The sequence below is a fragment of the Passer domesticus genome, chromosome 3 (assembly GCF_036417665.1).
Source record: "Passer domesticus isolate bPasDom1 chromosome 3, bPasDom1.hap1, whole genome shotgun sequence".
Lineage (NCBI taxonomy): Eukaryota > Metazoa > Chordata > Aves > Passeriformes > Passeridae > Passer > Passer domesticus.
In genome coordinates, this window is record NC_087476.1 from 122,545,371 (window position 1) to 122,565,469 (window position 20,099).

The following is a 20,099-nucleotide window of genomic DNA, read 5'->3' on the forward strand; positions in this document are numbered from 1 at the left end:
TGCACCACCAGTCATCTGTCAGAGTGCCCACAGAGTGCTTCCATGCCCAATTCTGTCCTTGCCCAGAGACCCTGAGCAGGTCCCTCTCACCAAAAAAATACAAATCTTTGATAAATATCTCACCAAAGGTCCTTTTTGTACCTGTCTTCCCTGAACAAACTGCATCTGTTGTATGAATATTTCAGTAACATGATTTTTTCCAACAAAACCCGTGTTTATGCCAGTGGAGTCATTATGTTGATGTACTTAAAAATACTCAGATGTCTTCCCCTTTTTATTGTGTGTCTGTGCATCCACAAGCACACAGACCTGTCACAGGAGGACTGGCTCAGTGCTCACCCTTGCTTCCTCCCTATATCTCATTAACATTAGGAGGAGGATGCTCTGCCTTTCTTATTTAAGAGCACAATGAACCACAGGGTGCAGGAGACAGGGAACTGCAGGTGCAGCAGGAGAGGCTGGCAGGGAGGAGCTGCAGTGGCTGCTCTGGTGTAAAGAAGTTTCTCTCCCAGGTATGGTTCCCTCCATCAGAACATTTCAGCTGTTTTTATTCTAATTCCTGTGGCAGGAAGATGCCATTCCAAGGTCTCTGAGCAGCTCTTGGGCTCCTGTGCACTGCAGGCATGGAGGATTTGGGAAGGTAACACCTACCAAGGAGTGGCTGCACTTTCTAAACTCCCTTCGTGGTCAGGGCTGCTGTGGCAGTGCCTGCTGTGCCTCTGACAGGTGCCAGCAGGAACCAGCCCAGAGGGAATGGGACAAGTGCCAGAGTAGCTTCAGTCTGTCTGTGAAGCCAAAAATGAGCAGACAAGAGGAGCTGAGCTGTCCTTAGATCTGCTCTGCAAAGACAGGAAGACTTAAAAGCGTGGGTTGGAGGCTTCTTGGAGAGCCTCGAGCCAGAACAGCAGGAGAAATCAAAATTGGTGTCTTCTCCTGGTGTATGGACCAGCTATCCCTCTGCAAACAGCCTCCCCTGCCTTGTGAAGGAGTGATTCACCCTCTAAATCCCCCGTCCAGGTTTGTCATTGCCCTGTGCAGAATGTCCTGGAGCAGCTCTCCTGCTGTTCTGAGTGTGCTGCCTGTCCTTGGCCTCAGTCCTGGCAGCTCCTTTCCCTTTGCCTGGGAGCAGCCCTGCCAGGCAGGGGGGAAATGGGCTGGGAAAATGGGAAACGGGCTGGGAAAGCAATGGGAAAATGGGAAAAATGCTGGGAAAGCAATGGGAAAATGGGCTGGGAAAGCAATGGGAAAATGGGCTGGGAAAAATGCTGGGAAAGCAATGGGAAAATGGGCTGGGAAAAATGCTGGGAAAGCAATGGGAAATGGGCTGAGAATAGTGCTGGGAAAATGGGCTGGGAAAAGTGCTGGGAAAATGGGCAAAGTGCTGGGGAAAGGGGAAATGGTCTGGGAAAGCAGCCGTGCAGGCTCAGCTCGGGCTCTCAGCCTGTGCCTTGCACAGCCCCTGTCAGCCCGAGACAGGAGGCAGCTGTCAATGCAGAAGGAGTTCTCCTGTGGATTCTGTGCCCCCGTTCTCTCTCCTGCTCTATCCAAAGGGCTGAGGAAATCTTTTTTGTTAGCCAAGACAGCTTGGTGCTTCAGCTTAATTTTCATCGTGTAATTTTAAATACAGATCGTGCCAACAGTGCTGCAATTAATAGATAGCCTAAAGACTTATTATTTCAAACTAATTGATATGTAAGAAAGTTTAAATAACATAAGTGATAAGAATTTTTTAGGAATAACTTCTGTAGCTAATTCAGAATAATCTTTTTACAGTTATTTAGAGTAGCAGATGACTTTATTATTCACTCATCATCACTACACCTAATGTCTGTCTGTATTTCTCTAATACTAAACAGATTTCCATGAGATGGGGAAGAGATGACATTTTACAGTGGTTGTTCTAAAAGGTGTTTTTGCAATAATAATCTCATTCATTTCTGGTACTTGTCTACCATCATTTGAAATAAATACTCCCCAAGTTCCAGGTGAATTTCTGCTGCAGAGATGTGCACTCTGCACGTTTTTAAAATAGGGCTCTAAAGCGAGAAACACGTGGTTTTAAAGGACTCTTTTGCTTCTTCAAATCACTTGATCACTTATGAAAGGCCTTTATTTTTCTAGTGTTCATTAAACTTATCTTCAGCTGGATTGTGATCAGAATTGGCATCAGAGAATACACTGTAAAGCTGTAAGACCTCTCAAGAACTTTTTAATGCTTTTGGAAGATGTCAAGTACCGAAATAATAATAAAACACTGATAGAACATTAAAAAGATAAGTTCTTGTAATGGAAAGAGGTTTTGTTCTACTGCCAGTGTTTTTTTTCTTAAATAAGGTTTTGCATGGTGCAAAACCTTTCCAAGAGAGAAGCTACCAATAGTGCTACACATAAATGAAATCAGATTAAAAACAAAGTGGAGCTCCAGGGGGATCATGTTAGGCATTTTGATGGCATGCCTCTCCGTGGAAAAAAAAGCAAAGGGCTTAGTGAAGTTCATGAGCTTCATCTCGGTTCAGGCTTGACCCAGTGGTGAACTGAGCTTTGCTGAGCTGCACTGACCTCGGGAGGAGAGGAGGCAGGGCAGATGCAGCTCAGTGAGGTCGGGGAGAAGCTCCGGGGTGCTGCAGTGGCTCGGGGTGTGGGGGAGCCCAGAGTGACCTTCTCGTGCCACTGAGCTCAGGGGGACAGGGGCTCCAGGGGAAGGAGGTCTGAAGGGGTGGTGTCCCTTATCCTGCCTCTGCTGGCTTCAAGGAGTTGGTGTGTCCCTTCCCTGGCAACAGCAGGGTCTGCCCCAGAGCTGCACGGCAATCTCTGAGAGATGTGTTCAGGAGCACTTCAGACCCAGGGAAGGGTTCCCTGGCACAGCCTCACAGGCCCTGGGACACATTTTCTGTCACAGCTCCTCACTGGCCATGTCCCACCTCACCTGAGAGCAGGCTGGGAGGCTGCTGGGGCTGCAGCCTGAGCAGGGGGCAGCTCCTCACCCAGGGTGAGACCCCCTGAGCAGCACCTTCCCTTCCGCAGGGAGCTCAGGTGCTGGAGGAGACCCGTGGGGCTGTGCCCAGAGCAAGGTCTGGAGGGGGTCAGGCTTCTGCCCTGCTCTGTGGGAGTTGCTGTCTCTTGTCTGTTGGATTTCAAGCAGCGACCTGGTCCCTTTTCCCACACTCCTTCATGCTTTGCAGTTTGCTCACACTGAAAAAGGGAGTGACTTTCAGCTGAAAGCCTTGAGCCACTGAGACACAACTTGTGCACCTCTCCTTTGTGAGGCAGGTTACAATTTCCCCCAGATCCCTGCTGGGTCAGGAGCAAGCATTTCATGCCCTTTAGTGCCAGCAGTTCCCTCACTTTACCTGTGTGTTTGCACCTGTACTTGTGTGATGGAGATGCAGACTGCAGGTCCAAAGCCCATTAAAGCCAATCACTGTCCTTGGACTGCACTGAACTTTGGGTATGTGCTGTACCAGGCAGGAGTTCAGGCTGCTCTGGGCAGCTTTGTCCTGTCAATCTGGCTTGATGAAATTACCTTATTTGTCAATTTTTGCATTGTGGGATGCTTACTGAGCATCACTGAAATAAAGTTTTCTGCATGGGTCATTTAAACTTGATGGGGAATTAGAGAGTTGCCTAAGCTTGCAGCAGTCAGTGTTAATATGAACTTTGGAGAAAATGTTTAAATGAAAAACAACTGAACTGAAATATTAATCCCTTGAACTTAATCATGAGGATGGCTCAGTCAGCCTCCTGGTGCATAGCACTGCTTAATCCAGTCACAGCAGTACAGACAGCAAGAGGAGGGGTTTTGCCTTTAAAGCTCACTGTAGTATCAAGGAGTAAAAACCTTCAGGCTATTTTTAATTAGGCTGAACCACTGGGCAGTGTTGCTCTTACATTAAGCTCTAACGTTTTTAATAGTTGCAGTTAAAATTCTACACTAATTTTGCTTCTCAAGTAAAAAAGAAAAAAAAAAAACCACAAGTGTGTTGTGTAATACAGCATGAAATGATGAGCAGTGTGGATATATGGATGAACTCATGGTGGAAGTGGAGGGGTGTGAAGATAATCACAGTATATAAACACAGAGCAGCCCTAAACTCAGCTGCCTCAGTGCCCAGGAGCAATGATCCATCTCCATTTGATGGCCATTAGATAATCATGAACAAATACATCAGCACATAAGTTTGAGCCCTGTCCCAGCTTTTTGTCATTGTTAAACCCAGCCTCAAAAGTTCCCTGACACTTGGGAGTACAAAGGCCAAAACACTGAGGCATCCTTTCTGGAAGATGGAAGGGGAGGACAGCAGCTCTGTCTCCACTGTTAAACTTCTGCCAGGTTCTGAATGGATTTTTCTCATTAGCTGTTCTGTTCAATGGGTCTGTCACTAACTTGGCTCATTATCTGGGGAGAGTCAATGCAAGGGTCTCTGCTAATAGTAAAGAGGGGGCCAGATTCATGTTGTTGATGAGTTAGGAAATATTTTGGAGTAGCCTTTGCTGTTACAAGGGATTGTAGAACTGCAACTGCTTGAAAAGGTTTTCAAAGAAACTTTGAAGGCTTTGATCTTTATTCAGAGTGTGCTTGCTTTCTAGTCTAGAAACATTCATTTTTAACAAGATATTAGGAGAAGGACTGAGTGCTCAGGGATTTTCCAAGCAGACTTTTCAGTGGGGCTCCATCTTGCAGAGGCTCTCTGGCATGGAGAGCAGGGTAAACCTGAAAGTGCAGCAGAGGCTTTCTCAGTGTGATTATTTCTGAGCTAATGGTGGCTGCTTCTAAACCTCCCTGACCACTGTCAGGGGCGTGGAAGCAGCAGAGAGTGTGCACCTCCAGGAAGGTCTGTGTGGAGATGCAGAGCCTCAGAGCGTTTGGAGCTCTGTCCTCAAAGCAGCTGGAGAGCCAGGGCAGAGCAGGGGATGGCAGTGGAGGAGGTGCCACACTTAATCACAGGCTGGGCTGTTCCTTTTGCCATGAGGAGCACTGTGGTGCCCTGGACAGAGACAGAGACAGAGATTATTTATTTCCTTTTCATTGTTGAATTGGAGGAGAAATCTCTGGCTCAGAGGGAATTTTCTGTGGCACAGATGGGGCCTGTTAGAGATGTCCTGCCAACAGGCAACACTCTAATTACCTATTAGCAGCGTGGACATGAGAGACTGGAAAGTGCTTTGTTAGACTGAATCCAGAGTTCAGTTCAGGTGAGGATCCAAAAGCTGTGCTGTGGCTTCCAGCACCTTTTTCCCAGACCTGAACTCCAGCAGCTCCTGAGCCCGCACACAGGAGGCCTTAAGCACCTGCAACTTCCTTTTCTTGTCTCCTCTTTCAAACGTTGCCAGAATCTCTGTTTGGGGGACATCGGCACTCTGAGGCAAAGCACAGTAAATATTAAGTGCCCTGCAGCTGCCATGGGACAGCCTGCTCTGCAGCCATGGTGCTGCTGCTGGCTCCTCCCTTCTCTGCTCGCTCTGCCCAGGCTTTGCAATATTTCTGGAATATATTCTTGCTGTTGTCGCCTCAAGATGTCATTTCAAATGAGTTTCCAAGGGACTGTCATGACCCCTCGAGATGAGGATTACAATAGTGCTGCTCTTGGAAGGCCTGTGCTGTGTACAGGCTGCCTTGGAGGCATTGTGGAAGTGGGAAAACCTCATTTATTAGACAGTAATGGCTGCAGTAATCTTTTTTTCTTGTTTGTTTTGCAGTGTCCAAAATATGGACAGCACTTTAAAAAAGGACCAGCTAAGATGCTCTCTTTGAGCTCTGTCACTCAAGCTATTTACCCTGGATCCACCCCAATAAACTAAGGGCAGTATCTGCTGAGAGATGAGACTTCAGGGGAGCTTCTCTGGATTTACTGCATTGAAACTGAGCAGATTCTCCTCTGCTTACAGTGAAGACAGCTTACTCTAGTGATGATGAAAAAGAACAGAATCTCAGAATCTACCCTTAAAATGCCCATAGAAAGGGGATTTTTTCCTGTTCATTCTAGCTCGAATTATTTTTATTCATGTGCATTATGAGGTGCATAGGTCATGCTTTTATGGTGTTGTCTAAGAGCCACTTGACAGCTTAAGAAAGCGTTTTATCCACAAAAGCAAACTGTTACATGAAATAATCATCAGAAAGAGGAGTAATTCCAAGTATGCAGCTTACGAGGCACAGAGCAGGGCTGTGCATGAGAATAAATTGCCAGACTTTTGAAGAAACAGGAAATGAATTCTGTGAAGAAAATCCTCCCACAGAATTCACTACGAGCTATCTCTTTAAATAACTTAGTCAAAGAAAATGCAAGAGATCTAAAATTGCTGCTAATAATACAATTGTCAGCAGGAAAAGGTCACCAGCTTAGGCTTTTGCTGTAAGGGCCTTCTCTAACCCAGCAGGTCTCAGCAGAGATACTGTACAGCTGTGTGTATGTTTGATATGTGTATAGCCTGGGCAGCACTGATGGGCAATCTCACCACCCCAACACTTATTTTCAATCAGTTATTGGAGCAAATGTTGGTTTGCCACCCAGAAGGGGGAGATGAGCTGCCTTGTAAGCATTCAGATCCAGGAGGCCGGCTCTGGTTTAGTGGAGGTTGCAGGTGATGAAGGCACAGGCACAGGCTGATGGAGCCCAGGGCTACGGCCCAGTGCCTGACACAGCCGGCAGGACAGGGACCCCTTTCTGTGAGGACTGGGACCCTGGGGAGGCAGAGCAGCACCCTTGCTTCAGCAGGAGGGAGGGAGGGGCAGTGTCTGCAGGGGGAGATGACACAGTGTCACCCAGTGCCTGCCTTCTGGTGTCACTGCTGGGGATTTTGGCCAGGAGGTGGCCGGGCTGTGCAGCCTGATGGCCTGGGCAGGCAGAGGGCCACAGGGGAGCACTCACAGCTGGGGCTGGGCCAGCAGCCCCGGGCTCAGGGGAGCAGCAGGGAGACTGTGGGGTGGCGAGGCCACCTGATGGCCTTGGCACCTTGTGTGAAGGACATGGAGCATCACCCTCAGGCAGGGAGGCAGAGGAGTCTGGCAATTGGTGTGCCTCCCATGGTGTGCCCCATGGTCTGGAAATGACCATTGTTTGAAATGCAGAGATGTCCTTGCCTGAGGACAGGACTCACCAATGGGAGCTCTGCAGTCAGCATGAAGACATTTCCTGCTGTTGTTGACCTGGTGCCACCTCAGATGCCAAGTGCCCTTAGGCTCCCCTTGCTGATTCCACACTCCCACATCTTCTGAGAGAAAACCTTGTCTACCTGGATAGTTTCATCTCAGGCTTAGCAGTGTTGTCCTTAGACTGTATGAAGGCCAATGTTAACATGATTGGCACGTCCCTTTATGCACATCCCTGGTGTCTCTGGAGGAAAAGGAGCCTTTAGGTGCTCTCTGGGCATGCAGAGTTAACTCTTCCCCAGGCCTGGGCCAGCAGCCTCCCGAGAACCTGCTGCTCCCAGCTGCTGCCCCTGGGCCCTCCTGATGGGGCAGAGAGGTCCCCAGCAGTGCTGCAGAGGGACTGTGGCCTTGAGGCACGGGGACATCTGAGCACTGGTTACTCCTCTGCCTTCCCAGCAGAAATCTGCTTAGTGGAGGGAATAACATGGTCCTTAATAAGGAACTCCTACTGTTTCCAATTAAACAAAAATTGCTGCCTATAAATCACTTGATCCCTGAGCTCTGTTCCTCAATTTCACTCTCCCTGTTACTGAGCCTCCATCTGCTTTTAACAGTTCTTGCTACTCATATGTCTTTGAATGCTGTATCCTTCCAGAATGGCTTTCTAATTAAGTAAGCTCTGAAAATGAAAAGCAGAGGAACAGCAGCCTCTTGCTCTCCATACCCTTAATCTGGGAGTCCTCTATGAGCTATTTTGGAAGCTAAATTGAGGTCGCTGACATTATGCATATTTGTTGTCTGATGCAGGCTTAAAAGCCCCAAATCCTCTATTTAAAAGTATCTTAAGGCACATGGGTCAAATATTTGCAGGAAGAAAAATAAGTATTTGTAGCTCTAGCAGATTTAGAGAAGGAGGGGAGGAGTGAGAAAGGGGCCCCAGTCCCAGCCCAGTGCTGCTGTTGCAATATGGCAACACTGACCACTGAAAAGATCAGTGTTGCTGGTGTTAACAAAATAAACATTTCCCATGGCACGTGACAAGGAAAACAGGAGCTTTGCTAAACAGAAATCCCCTGGAGAGGCTGCAGCCCCCCTTTGATTGCAAACGGTGCAGTGGCCAGTTACAGCCTGTTGTCAAAATACATTCTGCTGAAATTGCACAGAAGAAACGAATGCACTTGAGCTTCTCATCAGCAAAACAACAAGAACAGGCAGTGCCTGCGTGGAATTAAATAATATCCTGCATGTGGGCAGTGCCACGCTAATTATGGATACAAATGAGTATCGCGTTTCAACTGGTGAGTAAATGCAACAATCAAATATAAAAGAGTACCTTTTTTATATATTTTGCCGCACTCTGCTTCAAGGATAAATAACACAACTTTAAAATGTCTCACATTTGAAATCTTAACTCGAAAATGGTGAAAAAACCTTAAGAATAGAGTTTACTGTTGGAAATGTCCGAGATTGTTGGAGATACTGAACTATTTAGTCCTCAGAGTCTATTTTTACCTAAATTGTTGAGCCAGGAGATTTGAATAATTTTCCGTTCATAATTCACTGCATCATTTAGGGAAAGAAAGTCAGCAGGAAAACAAAATAAGATAAATTTAAAAGGAGATAGAACAGAAACACCAAACTCAAAAGGCTGCCCTTAGAGAAAAATTCCCAGCGGAATGGAAAAACCTGAGACTTTAAAAAGTGACTTATTTGGAGTCATATCAAATCTTTGCAGTGGAAGAACTTCATCAAACCAAATATGGCCATCATTAATGTTTTTGTTTCAACAAAACTGTGTTTTTTCACCAAAATGTTTAAGTGGTTGTATTTCATACATCACTTTCTCATAACGTTTTTGGCTGAAGATTAATTCTGGAGGTGCTTTGTCAGTAGTGCCCCTTGGGTTATTCTGGAGTGCAGATACATTTTAGGAGCGTGGGTGAGCTGGAAGGAATGGCAGTGCGGGTGGGTTGGCTTTGCATCAGCTGAGGTGTGGCAGCAGCAGCAGGATGCCATGGGTCACAGGCCAGGCTGCTGTCCTGGGCTGTGGGGACAGGGGGAAAGGCTCTGGGAAACCCTGGGGGACCAGAGGGGGAAAGGCTTTGGGAAACCCTGGGGGACCAGAGGGGGAAAGGCTCTGGGAAACCCTGGGGGACCAGAGGGGGAAAGGCTCTGGGAAACCCTGGGGGACCAGAGGGGGAAAGGCTTTGGGAACACCTTGGGGATGAGGAGAGGGGGAAAGGCTTTGGGAACACCTTGGGGATGAGGAGAGGGGGAAAGGCTTTGGGAACACCTTGCAGCAGGGAATTCCAAAAGGCCACTTGCTCCCAGGGTGCAGGGGAAGGGGCAGCAGTGCTCCCACCCAGCACTTGAGAGGGGCTGCGGGAAGGGACACGGGCTGGACATGTTTCCCCCAGTTCCCCTTTCCCTTGGGCTGCTGCAGTGCAGCAGGAGGGGAGGTGGAAGCAGGGCTGTGGGGCCAGCCATGCCCACCTCTGGTCACAGTGCCCACCTCAGGTCACTGTGCCCACCTCTGGTCACTGTGCCCACCTCTGGTCACTGTGCCTGTCCCCCTGACTGCTCTCTCCTGGCTCCTGGTGCAAACAGGGTTTCCTTAGATCACTTGGAAGCTGCAGGAGTCTACAGGGGCTTGGCCAGGAGCATCTAAACCCACAGCCTCTGCCTCTGTGATCCTTTATTGATCACAGTCACTGCTTCCAGTGCTGTTCATGCTGCTCTTTTGGGAGTTCTAATAACAGCTAGGTGCAAACATGAATGTAAATAGTTTCAGTAATCTGTTTCCTTTCCTGAGCGTGTTTCCCTTGCTTTAGGCTGAACAGCCATAGTCATGGTCCCCTCCCACATTCCAAGGAAGGGCTGCAGGGCCTTTCCCTGACTGATGGCCTCTTTGGAAAGCGACTGCAGCCAAGGATGCTGAAGAGCCCTGTGAGCTGGGAGGGGACGTGAGCCCATGAGCTGGCAGCTGGCTGGCCACCAGGACACTGCTCCCCTGCACAGCCCTGCTCCTGTCCATCCCTCAGCTCAGAGCTGTGCTGGTTGGATTCCAGGTGCAGATGGTGCTCTTTGTCCAGGGCAGGTTTCGTGTAAAGCTGAGGTGAGCATCAGCTGGCATTTTTTAACCTGCACTGTTGGGTAAAAAAAATTAAAGGTAGGAGATGGAAGCACACATTCAAGAGCTTCTGGCCACAGCCATCAAAAGGGACTAACAGATTCATTTCCTGTCCCCAGGGACCCCATTGCCAACACCTAATGATGGCTCTGAATTTTAAACTCACTGCCTGTCAGTGAAGTACATGGGAGTGAGATCTACCTGAACAAGAACTAGTGTCCAGCTGTGGGACACTAGAGCTACGTGGGGGTGACATTGGTGTTGTTTTTGTTGTGGGTTAAGGAGAGGACAGAGGATCTGTAGGAGGGCAGGCAGTGAGATAACAGAAGGAAGAAGGTTGTTCCACATTAATGAGGACAGTGGTCCAGATAATGATCTGCCCGTCCCCCCCTTGTCTGACTCCAAGTGTAGGTCACCTTGTTTAGCAGCTGGAGAGCAGAGAAATTGGGGTAGGTGGACTTGGGATGGGAACACCCAAGGGAGCAGCCAAGTGAGTGGGAAGGCCCCCCTGGGTGCAGTCTGGTGAGGGGCTGGTCGGGCACAGGGGTTTTTATCAGCAGCCAAATGAGGGGTGTGTGGCTGCTGCTGCTGCTGGGGGGGCAGCTGTCCATTCCTGGCCACGAGCTGCAAGGTCCCTGTGAGCTACAGAACAAGCAGGAGGACACTGAGGCTTTAAGAGAAACTTGCAGGCAGCTTGTTTTAAGCAGGCAGCTTGTTTCTTTAACCTTGTGTGGTAGCTCAGGGGCCAGAGAATGGATGGGATCTGAGGGACTTCTGGACACTGAGCAAGGGGAAAACTGACAGAGCCTTTGGAAACAAAAAGGAAACTAATATTTACTGATGCAGTTTTAATCAACCCTCCTTGTCTGCTGTCTGCTCCTTCTCAGCTAGCTTGAACCTTCTCATGATTAGATATCTATATAGACTGTCTCTGGAGACAGAGGGGCGGCTCCAGATTCATGTCATTTCTATTAAGCACTCGGTTTAGGGGGAATTAGCCACTGGAGGCGCTTTAGGAGAATATTAGATGCAATTGTTATCTAACAACATGCTTGTGGCTGCACTGGGTTCACATAACGTTCAGTTTCTGAGGGATTTCAAACACTTCTTTTGCTTTTAAACCTAATTAAGCAAATCGAGGTTCTGAAGGAAGTTGAGAGCCAGGAGACTTTTCCCTGAGTTACGATACTACACACCTTCTTCTGTACCTGAGGTGCCCAGAACTCACAAGTGCCATGGACAGCAATGAGGTGGGGGAGTGCAGCAGCCCACCTCTGGCCTGGGCACTCGTGTGCTGTTAGCAGGGCAGGTATCCAGCCATGAACGGTAACCCCAAGCACCGTGAAGGGTTCAGGCTTGGTTTTGCAGTGTGCCCAGGTGCTGCCGTGCTGTGCCACTGGGATCTGCAGGGCTGAGGAGCTCCCTGGGCAGCACGAGTGCAGCCCTGGGGCTCTGCTGAGCTGGGCACAGAGGAGCAACATTCCAGTTTTCTCCACCAGCCACCCTATGGCACTGTTCCTCTGAGGATGCCTGTACTTGGGGGAGTGTTTGCAAAATGGAGACAAAAGGAGGATCCCTTCAGAAAATTTGTATCCAGACATAAAGCCAGAAAATGAAGGGTGCAGGGAAAGAAGAAGGGTGTTAGGATAATGATTAACTACCACAGTGACAACTATATATTTCTAGCTGATAGAAATACGTATTTTAGACCCAGGATGTGTTTTAATGGAATCATTTGTGCCTCAGACTTGGTTTTATCTGAGGTGGAAAACGGAGGCCAGGAGATCAGGAAAATCACCAGAAAGAAGGCAGGAAAAGAGCTTTAGCAGGGAAACCAAAAGGAAAAAGAACAGATCTTAGATCTTGAGGAAGAAAAGCTGCAGAATTTGTCTAATTAAGGAATGTAGAACTAGACCGGGTGAGCTAAGGACATTGATTTGCACATCAGGAGAAAGGAGAAGAGGCCTCACAAAAATAAAGTCAGAGATGCAGGATGAAAACCAGGACAGAAGCATGGGGAATGGGATTGGAAGGGCTCAGAGGGAGGGGTGGTGGTAGAGTCACATGGGGTGTGTGGACAGGTCAAGAATGGTAAGACTAGGATAGGACCTAATGTTCAGGTGAAAATTTGCATTGCCTGTTGAGAGCTGTGGGGTGAAGGAGACCTGAAACTGCACAGGACAGACTCAGGCCTAGAGCTGAAGGATCAGAATTCCTAGCACCTTTATCCTGGAAATCCTGGGAAAATACCTAGCTGAAAACACAATTGCCTAAGAAACTATTGCAAAACTGCTGCAGCTACAGTTAGCAGAACCTGACTCCCTCTTTTGAAGAAGGTGGATGGATGGATGGATGGATGGATGGATGGATGGATGGATGGATGGATGGATGGACGGATGGAATGGGTCTGGCTTTGGAACTCACCCCCTTTGCTTCCTGCTGTGCTCATATTGGTCATGATGAAAAAATTGGCTTTGTCTTCAGTTGAAACTTTGATACACATTAATGTTTTTCAAATAATGGATCGTGCAGATCCTAATATGGGCACTAAAAACAAAGGCTGTTCTAATAAATACTGGGAAAGGACCCACTGCTTCCTGAAGACTGATAGCCAGATTTCTTTCTGCATGCCTTTTGCATCCTGTTGATGGTATGACACTTTTTCCCCAGTAATGTCCAAGACACATTCTGCATTAATCCGATAATGTAACTTTCCATGATCTAGCCCTAAGAAATGTAATTTAACTTGTTTTCCCTCCCTCTCTGACTCCCTTTGACAACTGACTTTTTCCTAATGGTTTCTCCAACCCAAGAAATCTGGCACAAGTTGTTTCATTGTTCTCAGAGCAACGTTTGTGGTGTGTTTGATGTGTGATTAACTACCTGAAGCTCAATGAAGGCCTTGCCCTTTCAAAGGCTTATCCGTGATCCATACTACACCTGAATGGGGTCTTGTCAAAGCCGGTGGGAGTATGGACACCACTACAGTTAAATCCACATGAACTTGAAGGATTTGGGTACCCGAGGGTGGTACCCAAAACCAGCCTTATGACTGCACGTTCCTCCAGCTTTGCAATGACTGCATGGAAGTTGATAGGCACTTTGGATGCGTGGTGCTAATACGGGAAAGAAGGGAGTACGGTCTTGAATTGTGCAAAATGCCTTGTTAATTCCCCTCCTGCCTGGCGTGGTACTTTCCCCATCCTGTAGCACTGGGCACATCAGATGCACCTGAAGACAGCTTGTCTCTTTTGTTGTAGTTGCAGGTGGAACTTGATCAGGAGTATCAAGACAAATTCAAAAGACTGCCTTTGGAAATTCTGGAGTTCGTACAGGAAGCCATGAAAGGGAAAATCAGTGAGGATGGAGACCACAGTTCTGCCCCCTCTTCCCTGGCATCTGACAGTGGAAAATCAAATCATAAACCTCCACAAAGTGAGGAGGAATTGGAAGAAGATAACCAAGAAAAAGTGTTTGATACTACTTTTTAACTGCCCAAGAAACAATCAGTGCACCGGGGCGCACCGTTCCCAAGCGCCCGTCTCCGCCCTCCCGGGGTGAGCGCTTCGGGAGGCACGAGGAATCTGCACTCAAGGGCACATTTCCCCAAAGGAACATTTTATAAAGAGTATTCTGCAAAGGTCTTCATTCTCATTCTTCATCTGATTATTGTTCTAAAGCTTAGTGCAGTTGTAATGGGAAAATTAATATGTTAACTTCCCTCTTCTCTTTATTTTTCTTTTCTTTTTTTTTTTTTTGGCCAGTTTACAATGGGTAATTTTCTGGCCATGTTCACTGTTAAGAATGTTTAATGAAGACCAATGTATTGTACAGAGAAAAGTGTGTGCAGATTTCCTTTTGGAGTGCCAGAGCAAAGTGCTCCAAACTAATAGAGATCCTGGAGAATATTACAACAGTACTTAATCATATTTGTTTCCTTCCTTATAACTGCACCTTGACAGCTGTACCATCCTTTTACATTTGCACTGAAACCTTGGATCCCTTTTAGCTCTGCAAGCACTGGTGGCTTGCTGTCTTGATATTATGTTTATCCCATGGAGAGACATATATTTGCTGCTGAAAATTCTTGGAACTGTGGGGACGAGAGGAAAACGGAGAGGAGAACCCGCGTGGAGATTGTCGGTGTCCGTGTCCGTCTGTGTTTGTTACACCTGTGAGTGCATATATGTTTGTATATACAGACAGATATACATAGCTATATGTGCACACACATCTGTCTATATGCACACACAGCATGTTGCTATTTGAAGCTGATGTGGTCTCTTGGCCAAATGAAATGTTTCAGGGATCCGTGAGTAGGGAGAATCTTTCCGAGAGCTGACATCTGGGTTATACTGCTATACAATAATCATGGAATCATTGAATTCTTTTTGTGGTGTTAGTGGTGTAAATCAAAGTAGTTTTAGAATATAAATTTGATATATATTTTGCAGACTCGAAAGTATTGATTTTAAGTATCATATTTTAAGCTTACTGAATTTGATAGGATTATAAAATGTTTAGGACTACAGTATTTGAAATCTAACAGAATCTTCCATTATTTTTAAGACTGAGGTTCAGTTTTACTAAGGTCTAAAATTTAAAAGCAAAGTATGAAAACCTGACCACTGTTATTTAAAAATGTATATTAATCTGTTTAACTGACTTGCTAAAATAAGAACAATCAACGTTAGCGTACTGTATGATATGCATGAGAGAAGTAACAGCACATTCTGGGAAATTTCTATCAGATGACAGAGACACATTGTGAAAGTCAGGATATTTGAAAAGGTAAAGAAACGCTGTTCTGTGGATTCCCACCCTGGCAGAAGTCACGAAACACCTCAGACAAGCTGGGATTGGTACCGGGCCAGCCTCCCCCTTGGGGCAAGGCAGAAACCAGCCCCGAAGCCCCAGGCTGGCCTCGAGGCACTTGACCCTGCAGAGCTGGGTTCCCTGCACCAGGAGCTGGGCTGGAATCACACTCACGTCCCCCTTTGCAAGGTCAGGGCCTCACCTGGGCTTGAACAGCAGTCAGAGAAAGCAATCGGTTCATAGGGAGGCATTTAACACTTCGTAACAGTTGAGTTACCTTACTTCCATTCCCTCAGGATTTTAGTACTTAAAGTAACTTATTTTATTTAAATTTAAGCAATAAAATACAAATCAAGCTTAAGTTTTCAGTTAAATAATGGTGTATATATATATAAGTTCAAATCTTGGAAAACAAACAGTATTTTGATGTTTCCTTTTTAAACTTAGAACAGAAAGAAAGAAAAATTGCACATTGTTTGGAGATCATATTTTGAATTAAACTGTTCTGGTTTATGATGATGAAATCAGTGCACATGAAATTCAAAAATCTGACTTTCATCTTAACGCTGGGAAAGGTGACTCCTCTGCTAATCCTAGTTTTGCACTTTGAAATCAATCTTTATCACTCATTGAAAATGTAGAGTCGAGACTTAATGCTGCATTTTATAAAGTTAAAATGACGTGTTGTCTAAATTATTACAAGAATAAACTGATAGCAGTGTTCATACTACAACTGAAACTGTTGCATCATAGAACCGTTGTACAGCGCAGGCTTTTTGGGAAAATCCTGGCTCCTCTGAACCTTGGACTTCAGGGGAGCCAGGACTTCGCCACAGTCCTCAGAGAAACTCGGGCAAATGCCAGTTAACCTTTTATTTATATTTAATAAGAAATAAATAGACTGGTTGGGTTAAATATACTATCAGCTGTAGTCATTTTACAGTACGTTTGTATTTGACCATTTCCTGTACTCACATTTTTTATATCTGTACAGTGCCACTTTCTGCAGGTGTAAGGTAGTGTGTAATCCTGTACATCTTGCATCGTTCAGACTATTTCAGTGAAACCGATATCATTTAATATTGATATTACTTGAACTAGAGTAAGATAATGAAAAAAGGGTCTTTATGATGTGCAAGTCTTGTGCCTTTTATGTATTTGCCTTGTTCCGTGTTGAATGTGTGGAAATGCTGTATTGTGGACTTTCTGCTGTATAGAATAGAGCTGTCTATATTAAACTAGGTCGTGCACTTCAGATATCTTTACACTACTGAAAATAGCTTGGTTTTGGCAGTATAAACAGAATTTTAAAAATTCTAATGAAGGCCAGACATTTTAGACTTAACATGTTCATAATTATGTTAATTAATGCTCATGTATTAGCTAAACATTCACTGACAGATAACTAAAGGGACATCATTGCTTGCCTTTCTTTGAAATCAGTGTTGCTCTTGTACATTGTATTAATAGTGTCTGTGATTGATTAGTCCTTGATGATTTGCTTTCAGAGTAGGATGAAATATTCCAGTTAACATGTACATATTTTTTCGGTTCCTCAATCTATGATTGTTTCAGAGGCATAATTCACATTTTTGTAAAAATTCTATGCAATTTTGTGGCATGATGTTTCTTCCACTTGTAATTTTATGTGCTTACATTACAGATCCAAAGGACAAATAAAAATTTCTTAACACAAGCCCAGATTTCTCCGTCCGTTGACTCAAGAGCCTCAGTTGACTCAGGAGACCTTACCCTGAGCCCTTTGCTGGCAGCAGGGCAGTGCCAGGACAAGGCAGGGAAATTTCCCTGCAGGCTTTTGTGTTCACACCAAGAAGAAGGAATTGCACATGCCTGTGCTCCCAGCCCCTGCCCTCCCAGCACAATGAGCACTTGCTGCTGCTCTGAAACAATGGCAAACAAAAAGCAGTGTGCAGGAGCCAATGGACTGGTAAGAAAATGTGTTGGTTTACAGGAGGGCTTTGGCAGGAGAGCTGGGACGTGATTTCCAGCCCTAGCAATGAACTGTCTCAACAAATTACAGCACCTGTACTTCTGTTCCATGCCCCAGCTGTTTCACTCATCACCTATTCAATTATATTTGTGCTCTGAAATATACCTTGCAGGGCCTTCCACTGAGAGCATGGAAAACCAAATCTGTTCCTTTGGCTTTTGACTTCCCTTCCCCTATTTAATTTACAGTGTACAGAATTCTCTCTGGGAGAAGAGATAAGCAGGCATAGAATGCAGTGTACTGAGGGATATACCTGTTAAAATAAAGAGTCTCTGAGGCAGCTGGATCACATGGGGTCTGACACACGGGGTGGACTGAGCACGGGATGAGGCTGGGCAGGGAAGGGAGGAGCAGAGCTGCAAGCAGAGCTGTGGGTCTGACAGACAGGAATGAGACCGGGATGGAAATGGGGAAGTGGGGGGAATCAAAATTAAAAAATGGATATGTTTCCTTTCCCAGAGAGGAGCAGTGGGGTGTGAAATCACGAGCCAGCCCCACCATGAGGTGACACAGTGAGAGGGGGCAAATGGAACCACAGGGCAGGAGGGCAGCCTGGCTCCAAGAAATTCAGGACAAGGTGGAGGTGGTGATGGTGAGCGCAGAGGGAAAAGCCAGGAGGCCTGGGAAGGGTTGGGAAACACCCCCTGGCTCCTGCAGGATTCTCACAGCCAGCTGAGCAGGTGACCTTGGTGTTTGTGCCACAGGAGACTGACCTGGCTGCTGGGGAGACAGGAGCAGGCTGGGAAGAGTGGAAAAGCTGTTTGGAGGCCAAGCACGGGGAGGCTGGTGCTGCAGAGGCCAGGCAGTGGGACCTGAGCTGCTTTCAGAAGCCCAGGGGGTTGTTGAGCCTCAGGTGGGCTCTGCAGATGCTCCTGGTGATGGCCAGAAGAGCACCAGTCCCAGCACAGCAGCTTCCTGAGCCTTACAGGGTTTCCTTCAGCGTGGGGCAGCTCCCAGGATCCAGCTGAGAGGCTGGGATGAGCACTGGGGAACACTGCTGAGGGGCAGAAAGAGTTTGGAGTGGGTGAGCAGGCTGGAGGGCAGGACAACCAGCCCCCCTGACACCTGGGCATGCTCTTGAACCCAAGGAAGCAATTCTGAGGTAAGCAGGTGTGCTTTTGAAAGGCATGAGTGGGTTTAATCCCCCAAGGACCATGTCATACCCTTGGGTGCTGGGAGAGCTCTGTGTGCAGGAGCTGCACAGCAAGTCTGCCAGCCTGAGCTCACACAGAGCAGGACTCTTACCCACCATCAGACCTGGCCCCTCCCTGCCCTTACTCTTTTTTCCAGGGCTCAGCAGCAGGAGAAGGAAGAGCTGCTCAGCAAAAGGGCCAGAGCAGGAAATCAGAGCCACATTCAAAAAGCTGCAGGTGATGTCACTGGTGAAGTTAAGGAAGCCAACTGCAACAAGGAATTCTGGGCCTAAAAATGGTCCTCTAGAGAGAAGGTGTCTGCTGGACAGACAGCTGGAAGGGCCTGGGGCTTGTGCTGCATTCCCAACTGTAGTTCCATTGTACTTTTTCTCACTGGGAGGGTTTAGAGGCTCAGTTTACAGGTTCCTCAGGATCATGGGGGTAGCACGATCAAAAGGAGGATCTGAGGGAAAAAGCACCAAAGAAATGAGAAATCCAAGTGTTCAGCCTGCAGACAGTAAGGAAGAAAACACTGGAGGTAATCTAGTAACTACTGTATAATTAATATGATTTCATAGAGCTGGGGTCTTTGGAATTGTGGGCTGCAAAACACAGTGGGAAGAGGTCCTAATCCTTAGGGCTGCATTCCCCTCCAGGTAGAAGGGCTTTAAGCAGCACTGGGGAAGCCAAGCTCTAATTCAGAACAAACTGGAGCCAACCTGATGAGTGTGAAGAGAAGAAATGTAAAGCCTGCTGCTGTGTCAATGGAAGAGGCCTGGCTGGTGAGCAGGAGAGCTTGGCTGCTTCCACTGCTGAGAACTGCAATGTAATTAGTGTCATGAGCTGCTGTGGGATAATTGGCCTGTTCAAATAAGTGATTATGGGCTGGGTAGGGGGGATAAAATAATTTAAAAAGAGGGGGAAAAAAGGGGAGGTGTGCATCAAACTTTGTTGTTGGGAAAGATGAAATTTAGCTGGCAAGTGTTGCTGCACTGATCTGATGCTGTGAGCAGGGCAGGTGAGCTGCCTTCAGCTGGGAAAGAGATTACAGCTGGGAAACAACACCCTGTCCAGGGTTTGTTCCACATTTTCAGGAGAATGCAGAGAAAAGCTGGGGAACACCACCCTGTCCAGGTTTTGTTCCACATTTTCAGGAGAATGCAGAGAAAAGCTGGGGAACACCACCCTGTGCAGGTTTTGTTCCACATTTTCAGGAGAATGCAGAGGAAAACTGGCCCTGTGCAGTCCCTGGGCTGTAGACCAATAGCTGAAAGCTGGGCTTCACAAAAAAACCACCAGAGGCTGCTGGAAAGGCAGAACACCAGCTGCCAGATGGAAGCCAGAGGCAAGTGAGTTAGACACACCAAAATCTTCTGTAATTTCTTTCTGCATGCACACAGCAGAGGTGAAGGGGGGACAGAGGGGACGATGCACTGCGTGGGATGGTGCCACAGCAGCTACTTGCACCATGTGGTCAGCGTGGATGAGCAGAGGGACTGTGATGGACAGGCCACACCAGATGATCTCACAGCATCTCATGGCCTTAAGGTCTGCTGCTCTTAGTGTAATGTTCTTTTCTTCTAGGGTTTTTACCCTCAGGAGGGCACTTTCACATGTGATGCCCCAAGGCTGTGATTCCCTCGGAAAGGCTTTCTAATGTCCTCTTAATTGCCAGGGTCAGTAAAGTAACCCTGAATGGTGATTCATACGGGATGTCTCCCAGAAAACGAGTCACCTCTCTCCAAGGGTGTAAATCAGCCGAGCTGTGCCATCCCAGGAGCCCCAGCAATAAATAAGCTCAACCCCAGTGCTGCTGCAGCTCGCCACCAGCCGAGCAGAGCAGATGAACTCCCCGGTGGGAGGCAGAGGCAGGCTGTGCAGCCTGTGCTGAGATCATCTCTGACTCAGAGTGCAGCCTGG

The 20,099-nt window shown here is 47.1% G+C and overlaps 1 protein-coding gene and 1 long non-coding RNA gene across 5 annotated transcripts in view; one reads left to right on the top strand and one right to left on the bottom strand.

The window, feature by feature from the left end:
- The window catches only part of PLCB1 (phospholipase C beta 1), a 332,913-nt gene extending 316,182 nt beyond the window's left edge, over positions 1 to 16,731 (top strand). Inside the window, exon 32 of one of the 4 annotated variants that reach the window (XM_064415692.1) lies at positions 13,481 to 16,731. In XM_064415692.1, coding sequence (XP_064271762.1) covers positions 13,481 to 13,711 — 231 coding nt within the window. In that variant the 3' untranslated portion in view covers positions 13,712 to 16,731. The remainder of the gene's footprint in view (positions 1 to 13,480) is intronic. The other 3 variants (XM_064415693.1, XM_064415694.1, XM_064415695.1) reach the window with 3 other exon arrangements.
- LOC135297783 (uncharacterized) overlaps positions 1 to 20,099 on the bottom strand; it is a 56,016-nt gene that overhangs the window by 3,045 nt on the left and 32,872 nt on the right. The gene's annotated exons all lie outside the window — the stretch shown is intronic.